The sequence below is a fragment of the Hypanus sabinus genome, chromosome 13 (assembly GCF_030144855.1).
Source record: "Hypanus sabinus isolate sHypSab1 chromosome 13, sHypSab1.hap1, whole genome shotgun sequence".
NCBI lineage: Eukaryota > Metazoa > Chordata > Chondrichthyes > Myliobatiformes > Dasyatidae > Hypanus > Hypanus sabinus.
Genome location: NC_082718.1, coordinates 107491825 through 107515285, shown reverse-complemented (window position 1 = coordinate 107515285; position 23461 = coordinate 107491825). Strand labels below are relative to the sequence as shown.

Below are 23461 nucleotides of genomic sequence, written 5' to 3'. Positions count from 1 at the left end.
CAAGCATCCCAAATTTCTGTCATCAGTTGAATTAAACTAATTTGAACAGAAGACCAAATTAACTTGCTGCACAATCTATTATTTAAAGCAAACTCTGACACACCAGGAGTTGGTTGTCACATCTACTACAGAGTATCTTTCAGATCAGGTTTTAAATCTTATTCTGAAACAGCCATTTAGTCTGTAGGCTCAGGGTTGTTTTGTGTTGCGTTATCAGAGATGGACAATATTATATTCCAAGTTTCACCTGTGCTGTCAAATCAGTCTAATAGATCCCATGGCCATTTCTAAAGGGTGCAGCATTTTATTCTGGTGCCTGGTTTGACATTTATTCCATAATGATTACTCCAGAGAAGGATATTTCACTGCTTACTCTCTCAGCCCACATGTGATGGGCTGAATGTCCTCCTTTGCTGAGAACTTCCATTAGACTTTGATGGTGTTTATGGAGCTTTCCTGTATGTATTAACTTGTGAGTGCACTTCAGCAATAACTGCTTTGACTGAAAGGTGCTCGTGGCCCTAGAAGGCTGCAAAAGGGTGCGAGTTCAGTTCGAGGTATTGTCTAACTCAATATTCCAACGTTCAATGCAAATTCACACTGAAGAATTGCTGTAGCTGGAGAAGCAGCACATTTGCAGAGAAACAGGGGAAGAACTAAGCCCTTTTCCTTACTGTGTGCATCACGGGGAGTTCAGTGATGATAGCTAATGAAACAAGACATAATTAAGCCAGAAAGTGGGAAGAATGTGGATTAGCAGAATTCACCAAAGCAAAGACTGGTTGGCCTCTGAAGGCTGGATAACCTGTTCACTGCTTTATTCTCTGTGGCTTCTCCTTCATTTTCTCTCATCTACATTCTCCATGGCCTCACTCCGTGCTGACATTTCCTCACATTCATGTACTTTTTAATTTATTCTTTCTGTTCTACATGGCCAGGAAGTCTTTTTCTCTCCCAGTCTCAGCTCCCACTCCTCCTAATTCCAGACTTCATCCTTCCAATCTTAACTTCTGCTTATTCCATTCCAGATCTGTTTCTTCCAGTCCATAAGGTCAAAACACCACAGTACATGAGACCACAGTTAGGCCATTTTGCACATCGAGTCTGCACCAGCATTTGATCTTGGCTGATCTATTTTCCCTCTCAACCCTATTCTCCCACCTTCTCCTTGTAACTTTTGACACCCTTACCAATCTAGAACCTATCAAACTCCACTTTAAGAATACCCAATGATATGGCCTACACAGCTGTCTATGGCGATGAATTTCACACATTCATCATCCTCTGGCTAAACATATTCCTCTTTATCTCTGCACTAAAGGGATGTCCTTCTAGTCTGAGGTTGTGTCCTCTGGTCCTAGGTTCTCCCACTATTGGAAATATCCTCTCCATGTCCACTCTATCTAGGCCTTTCAATTGGTAGGTTCAATGAGATCCCCCTCATTCCTTTAAACTCCAGCAAATTCAGATCCAGAACCATCGAACACTCCTGTTGCATTAATCCAAGCTCTCCACCTTCCCATTTGATAGCCCCTTCTTCCAAACCTATTTCCCCTTCTCCCGATCCTAGATCCAAACCCTCCTCCTAGTTCTGGAACCACTTTTCCCAGTCCTATTGCCCCTTCTCCCAACCACAGATGCTTTTCTTCCATTCCCAGATCTCCTCCTTCCGATCCCACCTCTCCCTTCAAATCCCTCCTCCCATTCCCAGAACCCTTTCTCCCAGTTGATACTCTGTTCTTATTCAAAACACTGCTCTATCTTTGCTCATTGCAGCTATCTTCCTCATCTGCATTCACATCTTTCTTTTTCCTAATACTTGGCCACATACCCATTAATCACCTCCAATACACTCAAACCTTTTCATCCTACACACTGCCCTATCATTCCTCTTCATGTCTCCTTCCCTTCCTACTGTCTGCTTCCGTCTTTGCCCCATTACACACCCCACCCTCTCCCTTTCTTCCATATTGCTCTGCTCTCTATGCTTGCTGAAAACCTTGCTCTCTTCTATGCCCCTCCTCCATACAATTATCCTTCCCATCTCCATCAATTATGTTCTTCTTTGCCAGCACTGCCCATTGTTGTACTGGCCTCTTCACAATACTCAATTGACACTTTTCCTCAGTCATTCCCCTGCTTGCCTCATTGCCTTCTCACCCACCCCCAGACCTCTGCTGTGTCCCCCCTAGGGAGCACATCAAAAAGGGTGTTCCTCTAAACCAGCTTGCTTCAAGATCCAGTGTTAGGTAGTTTTTAAAGCAGGACAAACTTACATGTGGTCATGTCAAGTTACCCTTTATTCTCCCTCAAACCACTCTGTAATAATCTGATCTGCATGAACAGTACATGCAAGACAAGCTCTTTGCAGTATCTTGGTACATGTGACAATAATAAACCAATTCCAATTCCAATTTGAAGCAACAGCGAGAATAACATTGAAGATTTGTACTCTGTGACATTATCTCCCTGGGTTCTAATTAACAGGCACTAACTGGTTAGGGATGGTGCACACCAACATCAGAATTGAAGTCCCGTCCTGGGTTTGTGCACATCCTACGAGATTCGAAATGCAGAGGAGTGCTCCCTGCTGCAGAGTGATATAAAATGGGGTGAGAACTGCTGGCATCTGGAAGAAGCTTTTAATGGCTCAGTTCCCTCCTTGTTTCTATTAGTCAGTCACAGAGGGAAGCATTGGAGCCAATAATATAGTGCACTATAATAGCCTAACAGGCCCTTCAGCCCATCTAGTTCAAGCCAGTCCCGCTTTTCTGCCTACTCCAATCGACCTGCACATAGACCATAGACCTCCATATCTCTCCGATTGATGTACCTGTCCAATCTTCTCTTAAATTTTGAATTGAATCCACTTCCATCTCTTCCACTGGCAGGTCATTCTATACCGATATCACGATTCAAAATAAATGTGGGTCACACTTCAGTAAATACAAGTTATTTTTATTTATTACCTTCGATGTAGTTATGACCTTAAGATGAACATTTAACCTGTAATATTGAAGAGGACCTTTCAACCGAGTCTCGTCTTGATAGGAGACTAGCTAAATGTGAGGGATGCTTCTGGGGCGTTGAGTTTTGGTCCAGTCTGGAAGAAGTCCAGGGTGATTTACTTTGTTCTCCCATTTGATCACAGTATTGTAGATATGACCACTGTCTGGCTTGGAACAGGCTCCTTACAGAGACTTGGGCACATTGTTGTCTTCGCCTCGCGTAGCTTGCTAAACTCCTCATTGATTTGAAGAAGTGTTTTCCCTTTTGTCTCGGGGAGGATGTAAAACATGAAAAGTGAGGCAAAGGTGCAGCTCCCAAAGAACAGGAAGAAGGAGAATGGACCCAAAGCATCCTATGAGGGAAGAAGTCAGTTTGTGGGAAGTTAGTGAATATTTTAAATACATTTCAGAGAACTGAGCGTTAGAATGAGATTACACTTCTACAGACTTAGAATACTGTGTACATTCAGATTGTCATCTAAAACTTTGACAGACTTGAATAGATGTACAGTGGAGAGTATCCTGTCTGGTTGCATCAAGGCCTGGTACGAAAGCATGTAGAGAGAAGCCTACACATGAGCCCAGTGCATCACAACAAAGCTCTCCTAACCATTGAGCACTGCCACAAGAAAGCGACATCCATCATCAAGGACCCTCCCCCCCCCACCTTCCAGGCCATGCTCTCTTGCTGCTCGCATCAGGAAGGGGATCTAGAAGGACCCACACCACCAAGTTCAGGAACAGTTATTACCCTTGAAACATCAGGCTGCAGTACCAGAGTAGGTAACTGCACTCAGCTCAAATCTGAACTGATTCCACAACCTCTGGACTCACTTTCAAGGGTTTACAACTCAGTATTATTTATTTATTTTATTTTTATTTGCACAGTTAGTCATCTTTTGCGTAGTGTTTGTGTGTAGTTGTTCATTGGTTCTACTGTATTTCTTCGTTTTACTGTGAATGCCTGCAAGCAGATGAACCTCACGGAGGTATATGGCGAAAGTAAGTTTACTTTGAAATTTAGAACTTTGAGTACAAGGAGAACCTGTTAAAAAAGCAGGGGCTGTTTAAGCATTAGTCAGATATTGTGTTGGGAATGTGACTGCAGGCGGGGTGAGATAAAACCAGAGTTATTATTCACATTCGTATTGGATTCATAAGACACAGCAGCCACTGGTTTCTTTTATCGTGATTTTTTGTTCCAGCACCAGTGCATTTAATGCAATAAATTAAAGTTTACCCTTTCTGATCACAGACTCCTGAATACACTGCACCATTTTCCTATCTTTTTCCTGTCCACCTCCAACACAACACAGCAGAATTTTTAATATACATTTCTTATTGTAATTTATAGTATTTTATGCATTGCGGTGTACTGCTGCCACACAACAAGAAATTTCATGACATTTCAGTGACAATAACCCTGATTCTGATTCGGACTTGAGCTATGGGAATGATCTCATAGGTAGGTGTACGTGACTCCTGTTCTCTGCTGCTGGATAGCATGAGATTTAAACTGTTTGATTTCTTACCATCTAGATTCTTGAGAAAGTTTAGGTGAGGTTAGGAACTCATTGCATGTTATTTCTGGACTTGATCCTGTAGCTGAATGTTGATGTATTATAAACTGTAAGCCAACTAGAAGACACTGTCCTGTGGAACATGTGTTTTCCTGCTCAATATTGGTCAATAACCCAACAAGTTTATAAACCGTCAATAACACGAAAATGTCTGCGGACTCTGGAAATCCAAAGCAATGCACACAAAATACTGGAGGAACTCAACAGGTCTCAATAGCATCTGTGGAGATGAATAAACAGTTGATGTTTTGGGCCAAGAACCTTCTTCAGGACTGGAAAGGTAAGCAGGGGTGGGGGAAGATGGCAGAATAAAAAGGTAGGGGGAAGGGAAGGAGGACAGCCAGAAGGTGATAAGTGAAACCAACTGGGTTGGAAAGACAAAGCGCTGAGGAGAAGGAATTGAAACAATCTCCTCCCTCGCCTCCTACAGTAGCCTGGGGTACATTTCGTCTGGTACTGGCGACTTATCCAACTTGATGCTTTCCAAAAGCTCCAGCACATCCTCTTTCTTAATATCTACATGCTTAAGCTTTTCAGTCTGCTGTAAGTCATCCCTACAATCACTGAGATGCTTTTCCATAGTGAATATTGAAGTAAAGTATTCATTAAGTAACTCTGCTATTTCCTCCGGTTCCATACACACTTTTCCACTGTCGCATTTGATAGGTCCTATTCTTTCATGTCTTATCCTCTTGCTCTTCACATACTTGTAGAATGCCTTGGGGTTTTCCTTAATTCTGCCCGCCAAGGCCTTCTTATGGCCCCTTCTGGCTCTCCTAATTTCCTTCTTAAGCTCCTTTCTAGTAGCTTTATAATCTTCTAGATCTCTAACATTACCTAGCTCTCTGAACCTTTTGTAAGCTTTTCTTTTCCTCTTGAATAGATTTATTACAGCTTTTGTACATCACAGTTCCTCTAACCTACTATAACTTCCCTGTCTCATTGGAATGTATCTATACAGAAATCTACACAAACATCCCCTGAATATTTGCCATATTTCTTCCATACTTTTCTCTGAGAACATCTGTTTCCAACTTAAGCCTTCAATTTCCTTCCTGATAGCCTCATAATTCCCCTTACTCCAATTAAATGCTTTTCTAACTTGTCTGTTCCTATCTCTCTCCAATGCTATTGTAAAGGAGATAGAATTATGATCACCATCTCCAAAATCCTTTCCCACTGAGAAGTCTGACACCTGACCAGGTTCATTTCCCAATACCAAATCAAGTACAGCCTCTCCTCTTGCAGGCTTATCTACATACTCTGTCAAGAAACCTTCTTGAACACACCTAACAAACTCCACTCCATCTAATCCCCTCGCTCTATGGGGATGCCAAACGATATTTTCATTGAAGCTTGGTTGGGGATGGGAGAAGGCCTCAGAAGGATACAGAAAGTTGAGATGTTCTAATTACATGAACCATTAAGCTTCTGTGCTAATCACTAGGCCAAGTCAGTGGGTATATTTAAAGCAGAGACTGATAGGTTCTTGATTAGTAAGGGCATCACAGGCTATGGGGAGAAGACAGGAGAACAGGGTTGAGAGGGGTAATAAATCAGCCATGATGGAATGGCGGAGCAGATTTGATAGAAACATAAAAACACAGAAATCTACAGCATATAATAGGCCCTTTAGCCCACAATGTTGTGCTGACCATGTAATCTACTCCAGAAACTGCCTAGAATGACCCTACTATATAGCCAACATGAGTGAATCTGCAGATGCTGGACATAAATAAAAACACAAAATGCTGGCAGAACTCAGCAGGCCAGACAGCATCTATGGGAGGAGGTAGTGACGACATTTTGGGCCGAAACCCTTCATCAGGAGTGAAGTAATATGGGATGGTCGAGGGGGGATAAGAAGTGGGGGGAGGGATGGAGTAGAGAGCTGGTAAGTGAAAGGCTGAAGGGAAATGGGCTAGGGGAAGGTGGAGAATTATGGGAAATAAAAGAGAAAGAAAGGTAGGGCTGGGGGGAGATTATAGTGAGAGGGAAAAGAGAAAGCAAGAGAACCAGACTAAAATTATAGATAGGGATGGGGTAAGGGGGGGGGGCAGGGGTATCAACGGAGGTCTGTGAGTTGAATGTTCATGCCGGCAGGTAGGAGGCTACCTAGGCGGGAGATAAGGTATTGCTCCATCAACCTGTGTGTGGCCTCCCTACGTGACTCCCTTGTCCATTCATCCCCCCCATCCCTCCCCACCGACCTCCCTCCGGGCACTCATCCCTGCAAACGGAAGAAGTGCTACACCTGCCCCCACACTTCTTCCCTCACCACCACCATCCCAGGCCCCAGACAGTCCTTTCAGGTGAGGCACCACTTCACCTGCGAGTCAACTGGGGTGATATACTGTATCCGGTGCTCCCGATGTGGCCATTTATACATTGGGGAGACCCGCCGCAGACTGGGACACGGGCGCTCAGTCCTCCAGCAGTGGCGGGATCTCCCTGTGGCCACACACTTCAATTCCACAGACCACTCCCACTCCGACATGTCTGTCCATGGCCTCCTCTACCGTCAAGATGAGGCTGCGCACAGGTCGATGGAGCAATACCTTATTAAGATTTTAAATGGACTTACAACAACAAAAGGGAACACTAGTCCCAGGACGAAGAGAGACAGCCACTGCAGGCTGTTGGCTGCCACCAAGGCAATGCTTCGGTTAGACTGAGTAAATATTTCCAAAGGCAAGACTCCGCTCACGCTGCCTGTGTGAAGAACAAAATGCCATTAATCAACATATTTCACATGTTAGAGCTCAGAGCACTTGGATGGGCTTTGAACAGAAGCAATGGCGACATGCACCAAGTTGGCCTTAAACTTTAGCTGTGTTGTTTTTCATTGCCAGTCACTGAGGATTTCCACGTGTTCTGCTTGGCATCTGCAGTCATTTGCTTTGCAGTGGGTGCTGCCTGCAGAGGTGGCTTTGTTTTGCCCACGTCTCAGTAGACTTGTACAAGTAAAAGTACTGCCGCCATACAGGGAGACCTAGGGAAGCCTGGGAGAGTGGCTGACACAGGTAAAATTTAACTCACAGGTAAGATTTAATTGCATCTTTCAAGTTAATGTAGGTGACAAGTTAGCCCGTTATTGACAAACATAAATTGGTAACTGGTTAAATAAATTATACATTCCACTTTAAATAAACTATTTCTCTCTAAAATAGAATGAAATAACAATCGTGTCTGCTGTAGCAAAGTACAAAACAAATCTTAGCCACAGCTATTTGCACTTCATGCGGATTGACTGCTTCTGGAGATCAAGGTCTATCTGTCACACTTTCTCATTTACAGTCATTATGAAGGAAATTTTACTTTGTGTCTCAAAAATTAACAATTAACTACCAACCATATCCACAAATTATTTGCATCTGTACTTTGTAGTTTGGCTCCTTTCTCAGGTAGTAGAACCAAACATTTCATTTTTATACTGTGTGCCCCAGCCTGTGGAAGGAAGCATACCCTCCTTCACTACCCTGACTATCTGCGTTGCCACTTTAAGGCGACTAAGGACCTAACTCTAAATCATCAGCATTCCTTAATATCCATCCACTTACTGAATATGCTCCACTCCTATCCGACTTCCCAAAATGCACCACCTCACTCTCATCGTGATTAAGTTTCAATTCTGACCCTCTGCCTGACTGACCATCTGATCTATATTCTACTGTAGCCATGGATGGCTGTTCTCACAATCTGCAACATCATAAAGTTACTAATCATACCTTCTACCTTTACATCCAAGTGTTTATAGATCAAAAGCACCGATCCTTGCAGGATACCACTGGTCACAGATTTCTAATCAGAATGGCACCCTCCACCCCAGTCTGTGCCTCCCGTCAGCAAAGCATGGAAGCATAGAGGGTTCACACAATGCTTTACGGCAGATCAGGGTTCGATTCCCATTGCTGTCTGTAAGGAGCTTGTACGTTCTCTCCATGACTGTGTAGGTTTAATCCCGGTGTTTCAGTTTCCTCCAATGTTACAAAGACACAAGGTTAGGGTTAATAAGCTGGCAGCATGCCACGCTGGGGCCAGAAACACGTGGTCCCTCAGCACACTCCTCACTGATTTGATGCATTTCGCTGCATGTTTTCATGTACACGTGATAAATAAAGCTAATCTAGAAATCTTTTTTAGGCAAAATTGGATCTAATCAGACAGCTCACCTTGAATCCCAAGAACGTTCTGAACCATCCTACTGAATACCAGAAGAACTGGAACTGCACCTTGATGACCTTCGGCTCCTGAGGAAACTGAGGAGCTGATAGATCGGAGCAATAGGGAGGTGGTTGTCCCTAGGTTGCAGGAGGCAGGTGAATGGGTGTGTCAGGAGAGGGAAGGGAAATGGAGTATTCCTGTGGCCATTCCCTCAATAACGAGTGGACAGTTTAGGATACTGTTGGGGGAGAAGTCCGAGAAGGGAGGGGCCAGGTCTGGCCCTGCGGTTCAGAAGGGAAGGAATGCAGTGGTGATTGGAGATTCCATAACTAGAAGAGTAGGTGGGAGAGTAAGACGCGATAGGAAGATCCAGATGGTACATTGCCTCCCTGGTGCCAGGATCAGGAATGTCTCAGACTGTGTTCACACCATTGCAAAGGGGGAGCTTGAGCAGCCAGATGTCTTGGTAACAATGACATAGGAAGGAAAAGAGAGCAGGTCCTAAAGTGAAAATTCAGAGAGCTAGGTAGAAAGCTGAAAAGCAGGAGCTCTGGGGTAACCACCTTGGGATGGCTGCCTGCCTGCGTCAGACACCAAGGACAGGAACATTTGGCAGGTGTGGCCGAGGAACTGGTGGAGGAGGCAGGGTTTCAGGTTTATGGATCACTGGGATCTCTCCTGGGGAAGGTATGACCTGTACAAAAGGGATGGGTTACACCTGAACACAAGGGGAAAACCAATATCCTTGCGGGCTGTTTGCTGGAGCTGTTGGAGAGGGTTTAAACTAAGTTGGCAGGGAGATAGGAACTGGAGTGATAAGGCTGAGGACAGGTAGTGTATAGTAAGATGGTTATGAAGGAAAGGCAGATGATAGGGTAAAACTGCAGTCAGTGGGAGGGGCTGCAGTCTAACGGGGACAAAATTAAAATGTGTAACAGGTACAATGTTGCAGATATCATAGAGTCAAGGCTGAAAGACAATTTTAGTTGGGAGCTTAATATACAAGGATACACAGTCTATTAAAAGGACAAGCTGGAAGGGAAAGTTGGAGTGGCTCTGCAGGCAAAAAATGAAATCATATCTATAGTCTGAGGTGTAGAATCCTTGTGGGTAGAGTGAAGGAACTGCAAGGGTGAGGAGACCCTGAATGAGTTTATTTACAGGCCTCTGAACAGCGACCAGGATGTGGTCTACAGATTACAGCAGGAGATAGCAAAAGCATGTCAAAGGGGCAACATTACATTAGTTACGGGGGATTTCAATGTGGAGATACACTGGAAAAATCAATTTGTGCTAGATCCCAAGAGAGAGAATTTGTGGAATGCCTCCGAGATGACTTTTTGGAGCAGCATGTGGTTGAGCCAGGAGTGGATCAGCAAGTCTGGACTGGGTGTTGTGTAATGAACCGGATATGATCAGGGAGCTTGAGGTAATGGAATTCTTAGGTAACAGTGATCGTAATGTGATGAAATTCACCCTGCAATTGCAGAAGGTGAAGCTTAAAATCAGATGTACTGTGGCGACCCACTTTCTGCGCAGGCGAACCGGCTCACAAATAGCCAGCCCGTGGGGAGAAACTTTGGTGATGCACCTCTGACGTCATTTCCGCCCAGAGAGGGCGGGCGCTAGGGATTAAACTAGTCTCGAAACGACTTACCGACTGCATGTCTCGTCTCTAGCTCTGTATGTAGTACATTGCTACAGTACCAGAATTACAGTGGAGTAGAGGGAATTACAGAGGCATGAGAGAGGAGCTGGCCAAAATTGATTGGAAAAGAACACTGGCAGGGATGACAGTGGATCAGCAATAGCTGGAGTTTCTGGGAGCAATTCGGAAGGTGCAGGATAGATATATCCCGAAGTATTCTTCAGGCAGGATGATGTAACCACAGCTGACAGGAGAAGTTGAAGCCAACATAAAAGCCAAATAGAGAGCATATAAAAGAGCAAAAATTAGTGGGAAGTTTTTAAAGATTGGGGAACTTTAAAAAATAATCAGGAGGTAGCTAAAAAAGCTATGAAGGGTGAAAAAATGAATTATGAAGGTAAGCTAGCCAATAATATCAAAGACGATACCAAAAGGTTTTTTCAAATTTGTAAGGAGTAAAAGAGAGATGAGAGTAGATATTGGACTACTGGAAAATGATGTTGGAGAGATAGTAATGAGGAAAAGGAAATGGCGGATGGACTGAATAAATATTTTGCATCAGTCTTCACTGTGGAAGATACTTGCAGTATGCCAGAAGTTCGAGAGTGTTATGGGGCAGAAGGGAGAGTGATTTTTATTACTAGGAAGATGGTTAGTTCTTGGGAAACTGAAAGGTCTGAAGGTAAGTCAACTGGACCAGATGGTGTACCCCCGAGGGTTCTGAAAGAGGTGGCTGAAGAGATTGCAGAGGCATTAGTAATGAACTTTCAGGAATCACTAAAGTCTGGCATGGTTCTGAAGGATTGGAAAATAGCAAATGTCACTCCACTCTTCAAGAAGGGAGGGAGACAGAAGAAAGGAAACTATAGACCAGTTAGCTTGACCTCAGTAATTGGAAAGATGTTGGAGTTTTTATTAAGTATAAGGTCTCAGGGTGATTGGAGGCACTTGATAAAATAGACCAAAGTCAGCTTCCTTAAGCAAAACTATTGCCTGACAAATCTGTGGGAATTCTTTGAAGAAATAACAAACAGGATAGACAAAAGTAGAATTGGTGGATGCTGTGTAGTTGTATTTTCAGAAGGCTTTTGACAAGGTGCCATGCATGAGCCTGCTAAACAAATTAGAAGCCCAGGGTATTACAGGAAAGATACTACCAGGGATAGAGCATTGACTGATTGGCAGGAGGCAAAGAGTGGGAATAAAGAGACCCTTTTCAGACTGGCTCTGGTGAGTAGTGTCTACCACAGGGGTTGGTGTTGGGGACTGATTCTTTTTATGCTAAGTGTCAATGATTTGAATGATGAAATTGATGTCTTTGTGGCCAAGTTTGTGGACAATACTAAGACAGGTAAGAGGGGCAAGTAGTTCTGAGGAAACAGAGGCTACAGAAGGATGTAGACAGATTAGGAGAATGGGCAAAGTAGTGGCAGATGGAAAGTGTATGGACATGCACTTTGGTAGAAGGAGTAAAAGCATAAACTATCTTTTAAATGGGGAGAAAATTCAAAAACATGAGCTGCAAATGGACTAGGGAGTCCTCGTGCAGGATTCCCTAAGGGATAATTTGCAGGTTGAATTGGTGGCGAGGAAGGCGAATGCAATGTTCGCATTGGAATATAAAAGCAGGGGTGTAATGCTGAGCCTGTACGAGACAACGGTGAGGCCTCACTTGGACCCGCAGTTAAGAACAGAATTGTTGACATTGGAGAGGGTTCAGAGGAGGTTCATGAGAATGATCCCGGAAACGAAATGGAAATGTGGAGGCCAGGTCACTGGGTGCATTTAGGTTGATAGGTTCTTGATTAGTCAGGGTACGAAAGGTTATGGCTAGAATGGGGTTAAGAGGGAAATGGATCAGCCATGATGAAATGGTGGAGTAGACTTGATGGGCCTAATGGCCTAACTCTGCTTCTGTGACTTATGGTCTAACCTCTACCACCTTGCCTTCAGCAATCTTAATTACATGCTCAAAAAAATCAAATTAGTGAAGCAAGTTCAAAGCAATGCTGATTATCCCTGTTCAGCCCCCTCTTTCTAAATGTACATAAATCTCATCCTTTCTCCAAAATACTGCATTTATCCAGCCCAACCTGTGGGTATACTTGTTCTGATTGATCACTCATTTCAGTTGAGTGAAAACTAAACAAGCCACTTCCCTGGGGACATGGGTAAGAATCCCATTGGCTGACGGAGAGGTGAAGTGTAATATCCCACCCACATTATGTTCCCACACTAAATGGGTAACACGGTAGCGTAGTGTTTGTTATAACACTATTTCTGTGTCAGCAATGTGCCGCCGCTGTCTGAAAGGAGTAGGTACCTTCTCCCCATGACTGCATGGTTTCCTCTGGGTGCTCTGGTTTCCTCCCACATTCCAAAGACGTACCGATTAGTAGGCTAATAAATAGAAACATAGAAACATAGAAGCATTGAACATAGGTGCAGGAGTAGGCCATTCAGCCCTTCGAGCCTGCACCGCCATTCAGTATGATCGTGGCTGATCATCCAACTCAGAACCCTGTACCTGCTTTCTCTCCGTACCCCCGATCCCTTTAGCCACAAGGGCCATATCTAACTTCCTCTTAAATATAGTCAATGAACCGGCCTCAACTGTTTCCTGTGGCAGAGAATTCCACAGATTCACCACTCTCTGTGTGAAGAAGTTTTTCCTCATCTCGGTCCTAAAAGGCTTCCCCTTTATACTTAAACTGTGACCCCTCGTTCTGGACTTCCCCAACATCGGAAACAATTTTCCTGCATCTAGCCTGTCCAATCCCTTTAGAATTTTATACGTTTCAATAAGATCCCCCCTCAATCTTCTAAATTCCAGTGAGTATAAGCCTAGACGATCCAGTCTTTCTTCATATGAAAGTCTTGCCATCCCAGGAATCAATCTGGTGAACCTTCTTTGTACTCCCTCTATGGCAAGAATGTCTTTCCTCAGATTAGGGGACCAAAACTGCACACAATATTCTAACTGCAGTCTCACAAGGCCTTGTACAACTGCAGTAGAACCTCCCTACTCCTGTACTCAAATCCTTTTGCTATGAATGCCAACATACCATTGTTTTTTTCACCACCTGCTCTACCTGCATGCCCACCTTCAATGACTGGGGTACAATGACACCCAGGTCTCGTTGCATCTCCCCTTTTCCTAATCAGCCACCGTTCAGATAATAATTTGTTTTCCTGTTCTTGCAACCAAAGTGGATAGCCTCACATTTATCCATATTAAATTGCATCTGCCATGAATTTGCCCACTCACCTAACCTATCCAAGTCACCCTGCATCCTCTTAGCATCCTCCTCACAGCTAACACCGCCACCCAGCTTCGTGTCATCTGCAAACTTGGAGATGCTGCATTTAATTCCCTCGTCTAAATCATTAATATATATTGTAAACAACTGGGGTCTCAGCACTGAGCCTTGCGGTACCCCACTGGTCACTACCATTCTGAAAAAGTCCCGTTTACTCCCACACTTTGCTTCCTGTATGCCAAACAATTCTCTATCCACATCAATACCATACCCCCAATACCGTGTACTTTAAGTTTGCACACTAATCTCCTGTGTGGGATCTTGTCAAAAGCCTTTTGAAAATCTAAATATACCATATCCACTGGCTCTCCCCTATCCACTCTACTAGTTACATCTTCAAAAAATTATATAAGATTCGTCAGACATGATTTTCCTTTCACAAATCCATGCTGACTTTGTCTGATGATTTCACCTCTTTCCAAATGTGCTGTTATCACATCTTTGATAACCGACTCTAGCATTTTCCCCACCACCGATGTCAGACTAACTGGTCTATAATTCCCCGGTTTCTCTCTCCGTCCTTTTTTAAAAAGTGGTGTTACATTAGCCACCCTCCAATCCTCAGGAACTAATCCAGAATCTAAGGAGTTTTGAAAAATTATCACTAATGCATCCACTATTTCTTGGGCTACTTCCTTAAGCACTCTGGGATGCAGACCATCTGGCCCTGGGGATTTATCTGCCTTTAATCCCTTCAATTTACTTAACACCACTTCCCTACTAACATGTATTTCCCTCAGTTCCTCCATCTCACTAGATCCTTGGTCCCTTATTATTTCCGGAAGATTATTTATGTCCTCCTTAGTGAAGACAGAACCAAAGTAGTTATTCAATTGGTCTGCCATGTCTTTGTTCCTTATGATCAATTCACCTGTTTCTGACCGTAAAGGACCTACATTTGTCTTGACCAATCTTTTTCTTTTCACGTATCTATAAAAGCTTTTACAGTCTGTTTTTATGTTCCCTGCCAGCTTTCTCTCATAATCTTTTTTCCTTTTCCTAGTTAAGCCCTTTGTCCTCTCTGCTGGTCTCAGAATTTCTCTCAGTCCTCAGGTGTGCTGCTTTTTTTTTACTAATTCATATGTTTCTTCTTTGGACTTGATACTATCCCTAATTTCCCTTGTCAGCCATGGGTGCACTACCTTCCCTGTTTATTCTTTTGCCAAACTAGGATGAACAATTGTTGTAGTTCATCCATGTGATCTTTAAATGCTTGCCATTGCGTATCCACCATCAACCCTTTAAGTATCATTTGCCAGTCTATCTTAGCTAATTCATGTCTCATACCTTCAAAGTTACCCTTCTTTAAGTTCAGAACCTTTGTTTCTAAATTAATTATGTCACTCTCCATCTTAATGAAGAATTCCACCATATTATGGTCACTCTTACCCAAGGGGCCTCGCACGACAAGATTGCTAACTAACCCTTCCTCATTGCTCAATACCCAATCTAGAATGGCCTGCTCTCTAGTTGGTTCCTCGACATGTTGGTTCAGAAAACCATCCCGCATACATTCCAAGAAATCCTCTTCCTCAGCACCCTTACCAATTTGGTTCACCCAATCGATATGTAGATTGAAGTCACCCATTATAACTACTGTTCCTTTATTGCACGCATTTCTAATTTCCTGTTTAATGCCATCCCCAACCTCACTACTACAGTTAGGTGGCCTGTACACAACTCCCACCAGCGTTTTCTTCCCCTTAGTGTTATGCAGCTCTACCCATATCAATTCCACATCCTCCAGGCTAATGTCCTTCCTTTCTATTGCGTTAATCTCCTCTCTAACCAGCAATGCTACCCCACCTCCTTTTCTTTCCTGTCTATCCCTCCTGAATATTGAATATCCCTGGATGTTGAGCTCCCATCCTTGGTCACCCTGGAGCCATGTCTCTTTGATCCCAACTATATCATATTCATTAATAACTATCTGCACATTCAATTCATCCACCTTGTTACGAATGCTCCTCGCATTGACACACAAAGCCTTCAGGCTTGTTTTTACAACACTCTTAGCCCTTATACAATTATGTTGAAAAATGGCCCTTTTTGCTTTTTGTCCTGGATTTGCCTGCCTGCCACTTTTACTTTTCACCTTACTACTTTTTGCTTCTACCCTCATTTTACACTCCTCTGTCTCTCTGCACTTGTTCCAATCCCCCTGCCACATTAGTTTAAATCCTCCTGAACAGCAGTAGCAAACGCTCCCCCTAGGACATTGGTTCCAGTCCAGCCCAGGTGCAGACCGTCCTGCTTATACCGGTCCCACCTCCCCCAGAACTGGTTACAATGCCCCAGAAATTTGAATCCCTCTCCCTTGCACCATTTTTCAAGCCACGTATTCATCTGAAATATCCTCCTATTTCTACTCTGACTAGCATGTGGCACTGGTAGTAATCCAGAGATTATTACCTTTGTGGTCCTACTTTTTAGTTTATCTCCTAACTCCCGAAATTCACCTTGTAGGACCTCATCCCATTTTTTACCTATATCGTTGGTACCTATGTGCACCACGACCACTGGCTGTTCACCCTCCCATTCCAGAATGTCCTGCAGCCGCTCAGAGACATCCTCGACCCTTGCACCAGGGAGGCAACATACCATCCTGGAGTCTCGTTTGCGGCCGCAGAAACGCCTATCTATTCCCCTTACAATCGAATCCCCTATCACTATAGCTCTCCCACTCCTTTTCCTTCCCTCCTGTGCCGCAGAGCCACCCATGGTGCCATGAACTCAGCTGCTGCTGCCTTCCCCTGATGAGACATCTCCCCCAACAGTATCCAGAACAGTATATCTGTTTAGGAGGGAGATGAGCTCAGGCGACTCCTGCTCTACCTGCCTACTGCTACGCTGTCTAGTGGCCACCCCTTCCCTTTCTGCCTGTGTAGCCTTTACCTGCGGTGTGGCCAACTCACTGAACGTGCTATTCACGACTTTCTCAGCATCGCGGATGCTCCAATATGAATCCAATTACAGCTCCAGACGCTCAATGTGGTCTGCCAGAAGCTGCAGTTGGACACACTTCCTGCACACGTAGTCGTCAGGGACACTGGAAGTATCCCTGATTTCCCACATGCTGCAGGATGAACAAACCACAGGGCCGATCTCAGCTGCCATGACCTACCCAATACTTGCCTCAACTTTTGAAACTTTCTCCTTTGAAAGGAACTTACAGACCGCTCCGCTTGAGGTAACCCTCTATTTATTTGTTTGAACTTTTCAAACTGCTTGGTCACCTGACCTTGATTGCCCAATCAGCTGCCTTCTGCTGAGTCTGAGCTATTCAAATCTTGATTGACTTGATTGCACAGTCCAACTGCCAAAACTGCCAGAATCTCTCGAGTCAAAGCCTCAAATCTCCACTCCTTCACTGGCCCACTCACTCACTCACTGGCCGCTTTCCTCTCAAGTCAAAGCCTCAAATCTCCACTCCTTCACTGGCCCACTCACTCACTCACTGGCCACTTTCCTCTCGAGTCAAAGCCTCAAATCTCCACTCCTTCACTGGCTGCTTTCCACAGGCATGGGCATCACAGGCCTGTTGGGCCTGACACTTTGCTCTGTCTCTAAATAATTTTAGATATTCACGCTAGCACCCAGCATCTAGAGGATGGCTCTGTGACCAGATGCAGATAGAATGTCAGAAAAATCTATCACTGGACAAAGAGAAGTTGACTCTTAAGCGCTTGTGGAACTGTTGATGCAAGGACAAATTGTTTCCCAGCCACACAAATCTCAGCAATACAAAGGAAATTCACGACCTGCCAACCTGTTGTAATTGCAAGGGTTTAGCGTGAATCCATCGATCACATAATCCATAGAACATGTACCCACCTGGACCTATCCCAAAAGTGAAGATGTAAGCAAAGATCAAGACCAGGCTGCAATATGGAATCCAGTTGAAATATTCCTGAAAGAGGGGACACAAGAGGAGTGTGAGCTGGCTGTTGATGAGGTGACATTGGCTAAACACAACTCATAGCTTTCATCACAGGACCGATGGCCAGTACATGTTTAATGTGGGTTTCCTTTCCAAGCTTTGCAGCTCAGAGTCACTAGGATACTTCAGTTACCTTGAAACTTGTAACATTTTACTTTCAACCAAACATAAATGTGGAGTTTTAATCTTTGGCGTTCACTTATTAAAGCCACTTGGGATTCTTTAAAAGCAACAGCACAGAACAATGGGCTGAATGGTCTCTCTTTCTCTGCCTCTGATAGCAAATAGGAAGAACAATGTGGTTCAAGTCTTACATGAGACATGGTCAGGCAGGAGCCCTGGAAAAGACAAGCTACATTTATCCAATCGTTATACTTTTCTTCCACCCACTTTTACAAGGTTTCAGTTCCTTTTGTTTCTCCTGCCCCTGTTCTTGATTGCTTGGATTTTCAACACCGTGTTTGATACCTTTAGACTACAGGAACCAATCTTCTATCGATGCCTTTAAAGATTTCTACTGTATCAAACTGTGTAAGTCTAATGAAAGAAGAGCTAATTGTCCATGGCTCCCTCCTGTTTGAAATTCTTTGTATTGAGCTGTATCCTGAAGAGTTGCAGTAATGTCTAAATCTCCATCATAGAGCCTATGTAGATAGGCTCCACGTAGAGCCTAACAATTTTAGATAGTACTCCAACTGGGATCTCATTAAGCTGCTCCAGGAGCAAATTCCTAGGTCTCCTGCAGGGCAATTTGAGGTGGATTGAGATAGGAGCCTGCTGCAACATAAGCTCTTGCAGTCATGAGCCATTAATAATTTCCCACGTCGGCATGCACACCCACCAGAGAGAGCAGATTGGAATCAGTACCTCTGTGTGTTCATACATACATTGGACAGGGCTTCCAAGAAGCTCACCTTCAGACAGAGTGTAACAATCAGTAGTAACATCCACAGTGCCATGAAGGAGTACCCTCTCCAGAGCAGAACCTTTCTGCCCACTCGATCAATAATGAATCCCTGTGCAAAAGAAGTTTTTTTAGAGATTAAGCTTCATTTCCTCCTACCAGAACAACAGTTCAGATTTCTATTAAACACACCGTCTGTGTGAATTCTCAACATTTTGTGAGGTTCTCAATATAAAGCTGGAGATCTCACACATTTGGCACATGTGCCTGTGCATAATCTTTGGAAAATCTGTCCAATTTATTCCCACAAACCAGCACTGTCTTCATCTCCCTGCAAATTAATTCCCTTTAACTGCACGTTCAAGATGGAGGGCCTTCATCGCCAGCGGTGTAACAGTAGCAAGGAAGTAAGGTATGTGTCCAATTACTTTTTGGAATTCTTTTTTGCTTATTCAGGTTTGAGATTGGCCTTTATTGCCCATTCCTATCTGAAGGTAGCAGTGAGCCACTTTCAAGAAGTCCTGGTGAGAGGTGGGGCACTTCCAGTATTTATACAGCGATTTTGTATGGACTTGGCATTTTAAAGATTAGCTTTAGTTGTCACGTGTACATTGAAGCATACAGTCAAGTCCATGTTCCAAATGTATGTCTGATAAAATCCAACCTCTAATATTGTCATTTCTCCTCTACAACTTGTCAATTTTTAAAAAATCTAACACTTTTCAAATTAATCATATTGTTTAATGTTTCCCTTATCTTTTCCTGTGACCTTCGCTGATCTTCAACTTCTGCAAATTTTTCCCATAGCTGGCGTCAGATAACCTAGATAAGCATCCTTGGTTCCCTTTCCTAAGACTCGGTGACCTTGCCAAAGTGTAGTGGGCAGAATTGTTCAGCTGAGAGCTAACCCATGGTTTGGAGGTTCAGTATGACCTCCATGTTTTTCAACTTTAAAAAATAATCTACTTTCAGAAATAAACAGAGTGTGTTGCACAACCACTCAGCAGATCGCACGGCATATGCAGAGAGAGAAACAGAGTCCGTGTTTCAAGTCCCAGACTCTCAGCATCTGGAGTTTGTTGATTTTCAGTAATTTTTTTTATAACAGGCACAACTCTCTCATAACTTTCTCCACATCACCCTCCACTTTCAAGGTTTTGTAACCATGCTCTCTCCAGGTCCCTCTGCCCATGCACCTTCTCGAAACAGACGACTGGGATTATATTGTCTCTTTATGTTGTTTCTCACAAAGTGCTTCACAATCAGAACACATTTACCAAAGTGCTGGCCCATTTCATCAGGCTTTGGCCCTTGAAGTCTGTAATTATTGTGCTTGGTACATCATCTGCTGTCAACATTCACATCAGTTGCAAAATTTAAAATTCTATCTAAAATATCATAGGAAAAGCAATGGCCCTCATTTTGATTCTGATATCTACATCACAAACTTAAGACATGGAAGCAGAAATAACTTAAACACAAGGTATTCTGCAGCCATTGGAAATACAGAAGGACACACACAAAATGCTGGAGGAACTCAGCAAGTCAGGTAACATGTATGGAGAGGGAAAAAGAGTCAACATTTTAGGCCAAAACCCTTCCTCAGGAAGGGTATTGAAGAAGGATCTCAGCCTGAAATATCAGCTCTTTACCCCCTTCCATAGATGCTGCCTGGCTTACAGAAATCCTCCAGCATTTTGCGTGTGTGTTAGATAGGACAAACCCAATTGGTCCCTTACGCCTCCTCCACCATTTTATAAAGATCATGGGTGATATTTTAAATCTGATAAAGATGACAACTTTGGTGGTTACTCAGCTTCAGAATAAGTAACACCCATATCCATCTCCTGCTTCCTTCAGGAAGGCTGAGATTATTCTCTCAATGGTTCAGCCAGGGGATTTACAGATACGCCTAACTTCTCCAAGCCAAAGCCCCAAGTCATGACCCCAGCTGCAGGCCTGGCCTCTCCCCCACACCCCCCCATGCTTTTCGGCATGTGCAGTTTCCTAAGGAGGTCTGAATGTCAAACCCATGATCAGCAAGTCCTGGGGCAAAGTCTGAAGTGCGAGGTCCGATATCTGTGAACCAGAGAGTACTGGGCCAAAGACTGGAGGTGTGAGAGTTGGAGGGAGACAATTGGAAAAGAACTTTGTTTTGCCGTTGTGGTTTTGTTGTTGTTGTTTCTTGTGCTCTTCTACTGAACATTGTGGGCATGCTATGTTGGTGCTGCAATGTGTGGCAACAGTTTGAGGCTGGCTCCCAGAACATCCTTAAGTGTGTTGATTGTTTACACAAATGTCACAGCTTGGTGCATGTTTTGATGCACGTCATAAATAAATCTGAATGTGAGTCTGAGATTCCAGGGATTGAAGGTCTTAGGGAATTGGACAGAAGAGAAACCGAGACAGTCATGATCATAGCGAAGAGTAGGGCACACTTGAAGGGCTGAGTGGCCTACCTGCTCCTATAGTCTTATGATTCAATGGATCTAAATGTGGGATCCTGACCAGCTTATATGAGAGGGAGGTGAAACCGCTTGAGGCTGCTCACTTTCCAGATTCTATTCAGGCTGTGTCCTTGGAACTTCTTCTGGTGAGCAAGGGTTATAAAAAAAAAGCTACTGTTCGCCTTCAACCGTCGGTGGACCACCATGATCTCAAAGCTGAACTTACACAGATCACTGAAGTGAATATTTCAATTCCACTTGCTCCTATTCCCAAGTACAGAATCTTGTCCTTGGTAAATCCCAACTGCTGGTAAACATCGTTTGCGTAAAAATAGATCTGGAAAACAGGAAAATAGATAAATACATTTTGTTCACAAACTAAAACTATTTGAAAAAAAATTAGTTTCAGTCCTCCCTTTTTAAGCAAGAACATGCACGTTGGTTAATTTCTTAATTTGTTCAGAGTTCAGAGTTAGTTTATTATCAAAGTACATATATGTCACAATGCTGTATATGACATTGAGATGCATTTTCTTGCTGGCCTTTACAGTAAAACAAAGAAGTACAATAGAATCAATGAAAATCTACACCCAAACAATAACTGAGAAACAGCCAGTCTGCAAAAAGGCAAATTGTGCAAACAAAAACACAGATAAGTAAATAAATAATACTGAGAATGTCAGGTGTAGAATCCTTGAAAGTGAGTCCATAGGTTATGTAATCAGTTCAGAGCTGATGTGAGTGAAGTTGAACATGCTTGTTCAGGAGCTTGATGGTTGTAGGGTAGTAACTGTTCCTGAACTTGGTCGTGTGGGACCCAAGGCTCCTGTGGAATCAGCAAGTGCATTGGCCTGGATGATAGGGGTCCTCGATGACAAGTACTGCTTTCTCGTGGCAGCAGTCTTTGTAGATGTGATCCATGGTGGTGAGGGCTTTGCCTGTGATGGGCTGGGCTGTGCCCACTAATTTTTTTTTCTGTTCAAAGCTTCCGATCAACTCTCTCTTTTTCAAACTGATTTTCTGATCTAGTGATATCTGATTGTCCAGGATTATGAAAAGTGGTTCCACTTTCCCCAAGTAGCCTGTCTTTAAATGTGACTGGCTTCAGTGTGTGACCTAGTGGTGATGAGAATGGATGCTGCTTTAGTGAGCAGTCTACAAATCAGGGTCCTGTACTCGGTGAGACATGTTGTATCTCAATATTCTGAGATAGTTCTCATCCTGCTCATTCACCAGAATGATACTTGATCCCTTTTGGGAATTTAAAGCTCCACCCAATCCCTTTTTGCTCTAGTTCTATTTCCCCTCAAGTTTCTGGGCAGCAGGATGCATCCTTCCTCCTGCCTCATTGTTACAAGAATGTTTCAACTATGTAAAACCTTATTCCTGACGCTCATTTCACTGTCACAAGAGTGTGCAGAGGAGACTTACCAGATGCTGCCTGGATTAGAGAACATGTCATGAGAAAAGGTTAAGCAAACTAGGGCTTTTCCCTTGGAGTGAAGGAGGAGGAGAAGTGACTTGGCAGAAGTGTACAAGATGAACGAGGCATAGAGTGGACAGTCAGTGCCTTCTTTTCCCAGGTTACAATGGTCAGTGTGAAGGGGCATTATTTTTTAGGTTCTTGAAGGAAAATATGGGGTGGGGGGAATGTCAGAAGGCTTTTTTTTATAAAACACAGAGAATGGTAGGTGCATGGAATGCACTGTCAAGAGTGGTGTTGGAGGCAAGTACATAGGGACATTTGAGAGACTCTTAGGCACATAGGTAAAAAAAAATGAAGAGCTATATGTGAGGGAAGGGTTATCTTGGAGTAGGTTCAAAGGCTGGCACATTTTGGGCTGAAGGGCCTGTACTGTGCTATAATGTTCTATGTTCTATCTTGCCTTCTGGACTGATAAACAAACAGGGTTCAAAAAATAATAGAAAGAAACAAATTTTGGGCCCTAATATGGGTTTAGAAAACTTGTATTTGACTGATTCCTGATTCCCCATTTCTGATGAAGGGTCTCGGCCCGAAACGTTGGCTACTCTTTTCTCACGGATGCTGCCTGACCTGCTGAGTTCTTCCAGCGTTGTGTACGTATTCTTTGATCCACAGCATCTGCAGTTGGTATTTTTGTGTTTTGTATTTGACTGTCAATGACAAAAGGGGTTTCCAATAATACCAAGGGAATTGGGAAGGGATCTCAACTGTCATGACATTACACATGACTGATAATCCAATGGTGCCCCATTTTACTACGATTTAGAATCATGATACAATGTAAAATGGATCATTGCTTGATGTCTAAATCAATTAAGGCTACAAAGTGCATATCTAGCAATCTTAAACTATTAAGGAAAAGATCCTTAAATTCAAACAGGCCTTTCTTTGGCCTACACTTTTATTGCTTACGATATAAAATTGGGCAAACATAATGTTACGCTTTGTAACTTCTAAGCATTAA

General features: G+C 43.4%; 1 protein-coding gene across 3 annotated transcripts in view; it reads right to left on the bottom strand.

Moving 5' to 3' along the window:
• Positions 1–2925: 2925 nt before the first annotated feature.
• The window catches only part of LOC132404266 (solute carrier family 2, facilitated glucose transporter member 11-like), a 50388-nt gene continuing 29852 nt past the window's right edge, over positions 2926–23461 (bottom strand). For 2 of the 3 annotated variants that reach the window (XM_059988411.1, XM_059988410.1), the window contains exons 9-13: positions 21238–21348; positions 18575–18676; positions 17555–17630; positions 7173–7300; positions 2927–3361 (exon numbers count right to left, since the gene is read on the bottom strand). In XM_059988411.1, coding sequence (XP_059844394.1) covers positions 3146–3361; positions 7173–7300; positions 17555–17630; positions 18575–18676; positions 21238–21348 — 633 coding nt within the window. In that variant the 3' untranslated portion in view covers positions 2927–3145. Of the gene's footprint in view, positions 3362–7172; positions 7301–17554; positions 17631–18574; positions 18677–21237; positions 21349–23461 lie in introns of all 3 variants that reach the window. The other variant, XM_059988409.1, reaches the window with a different exon arrangement.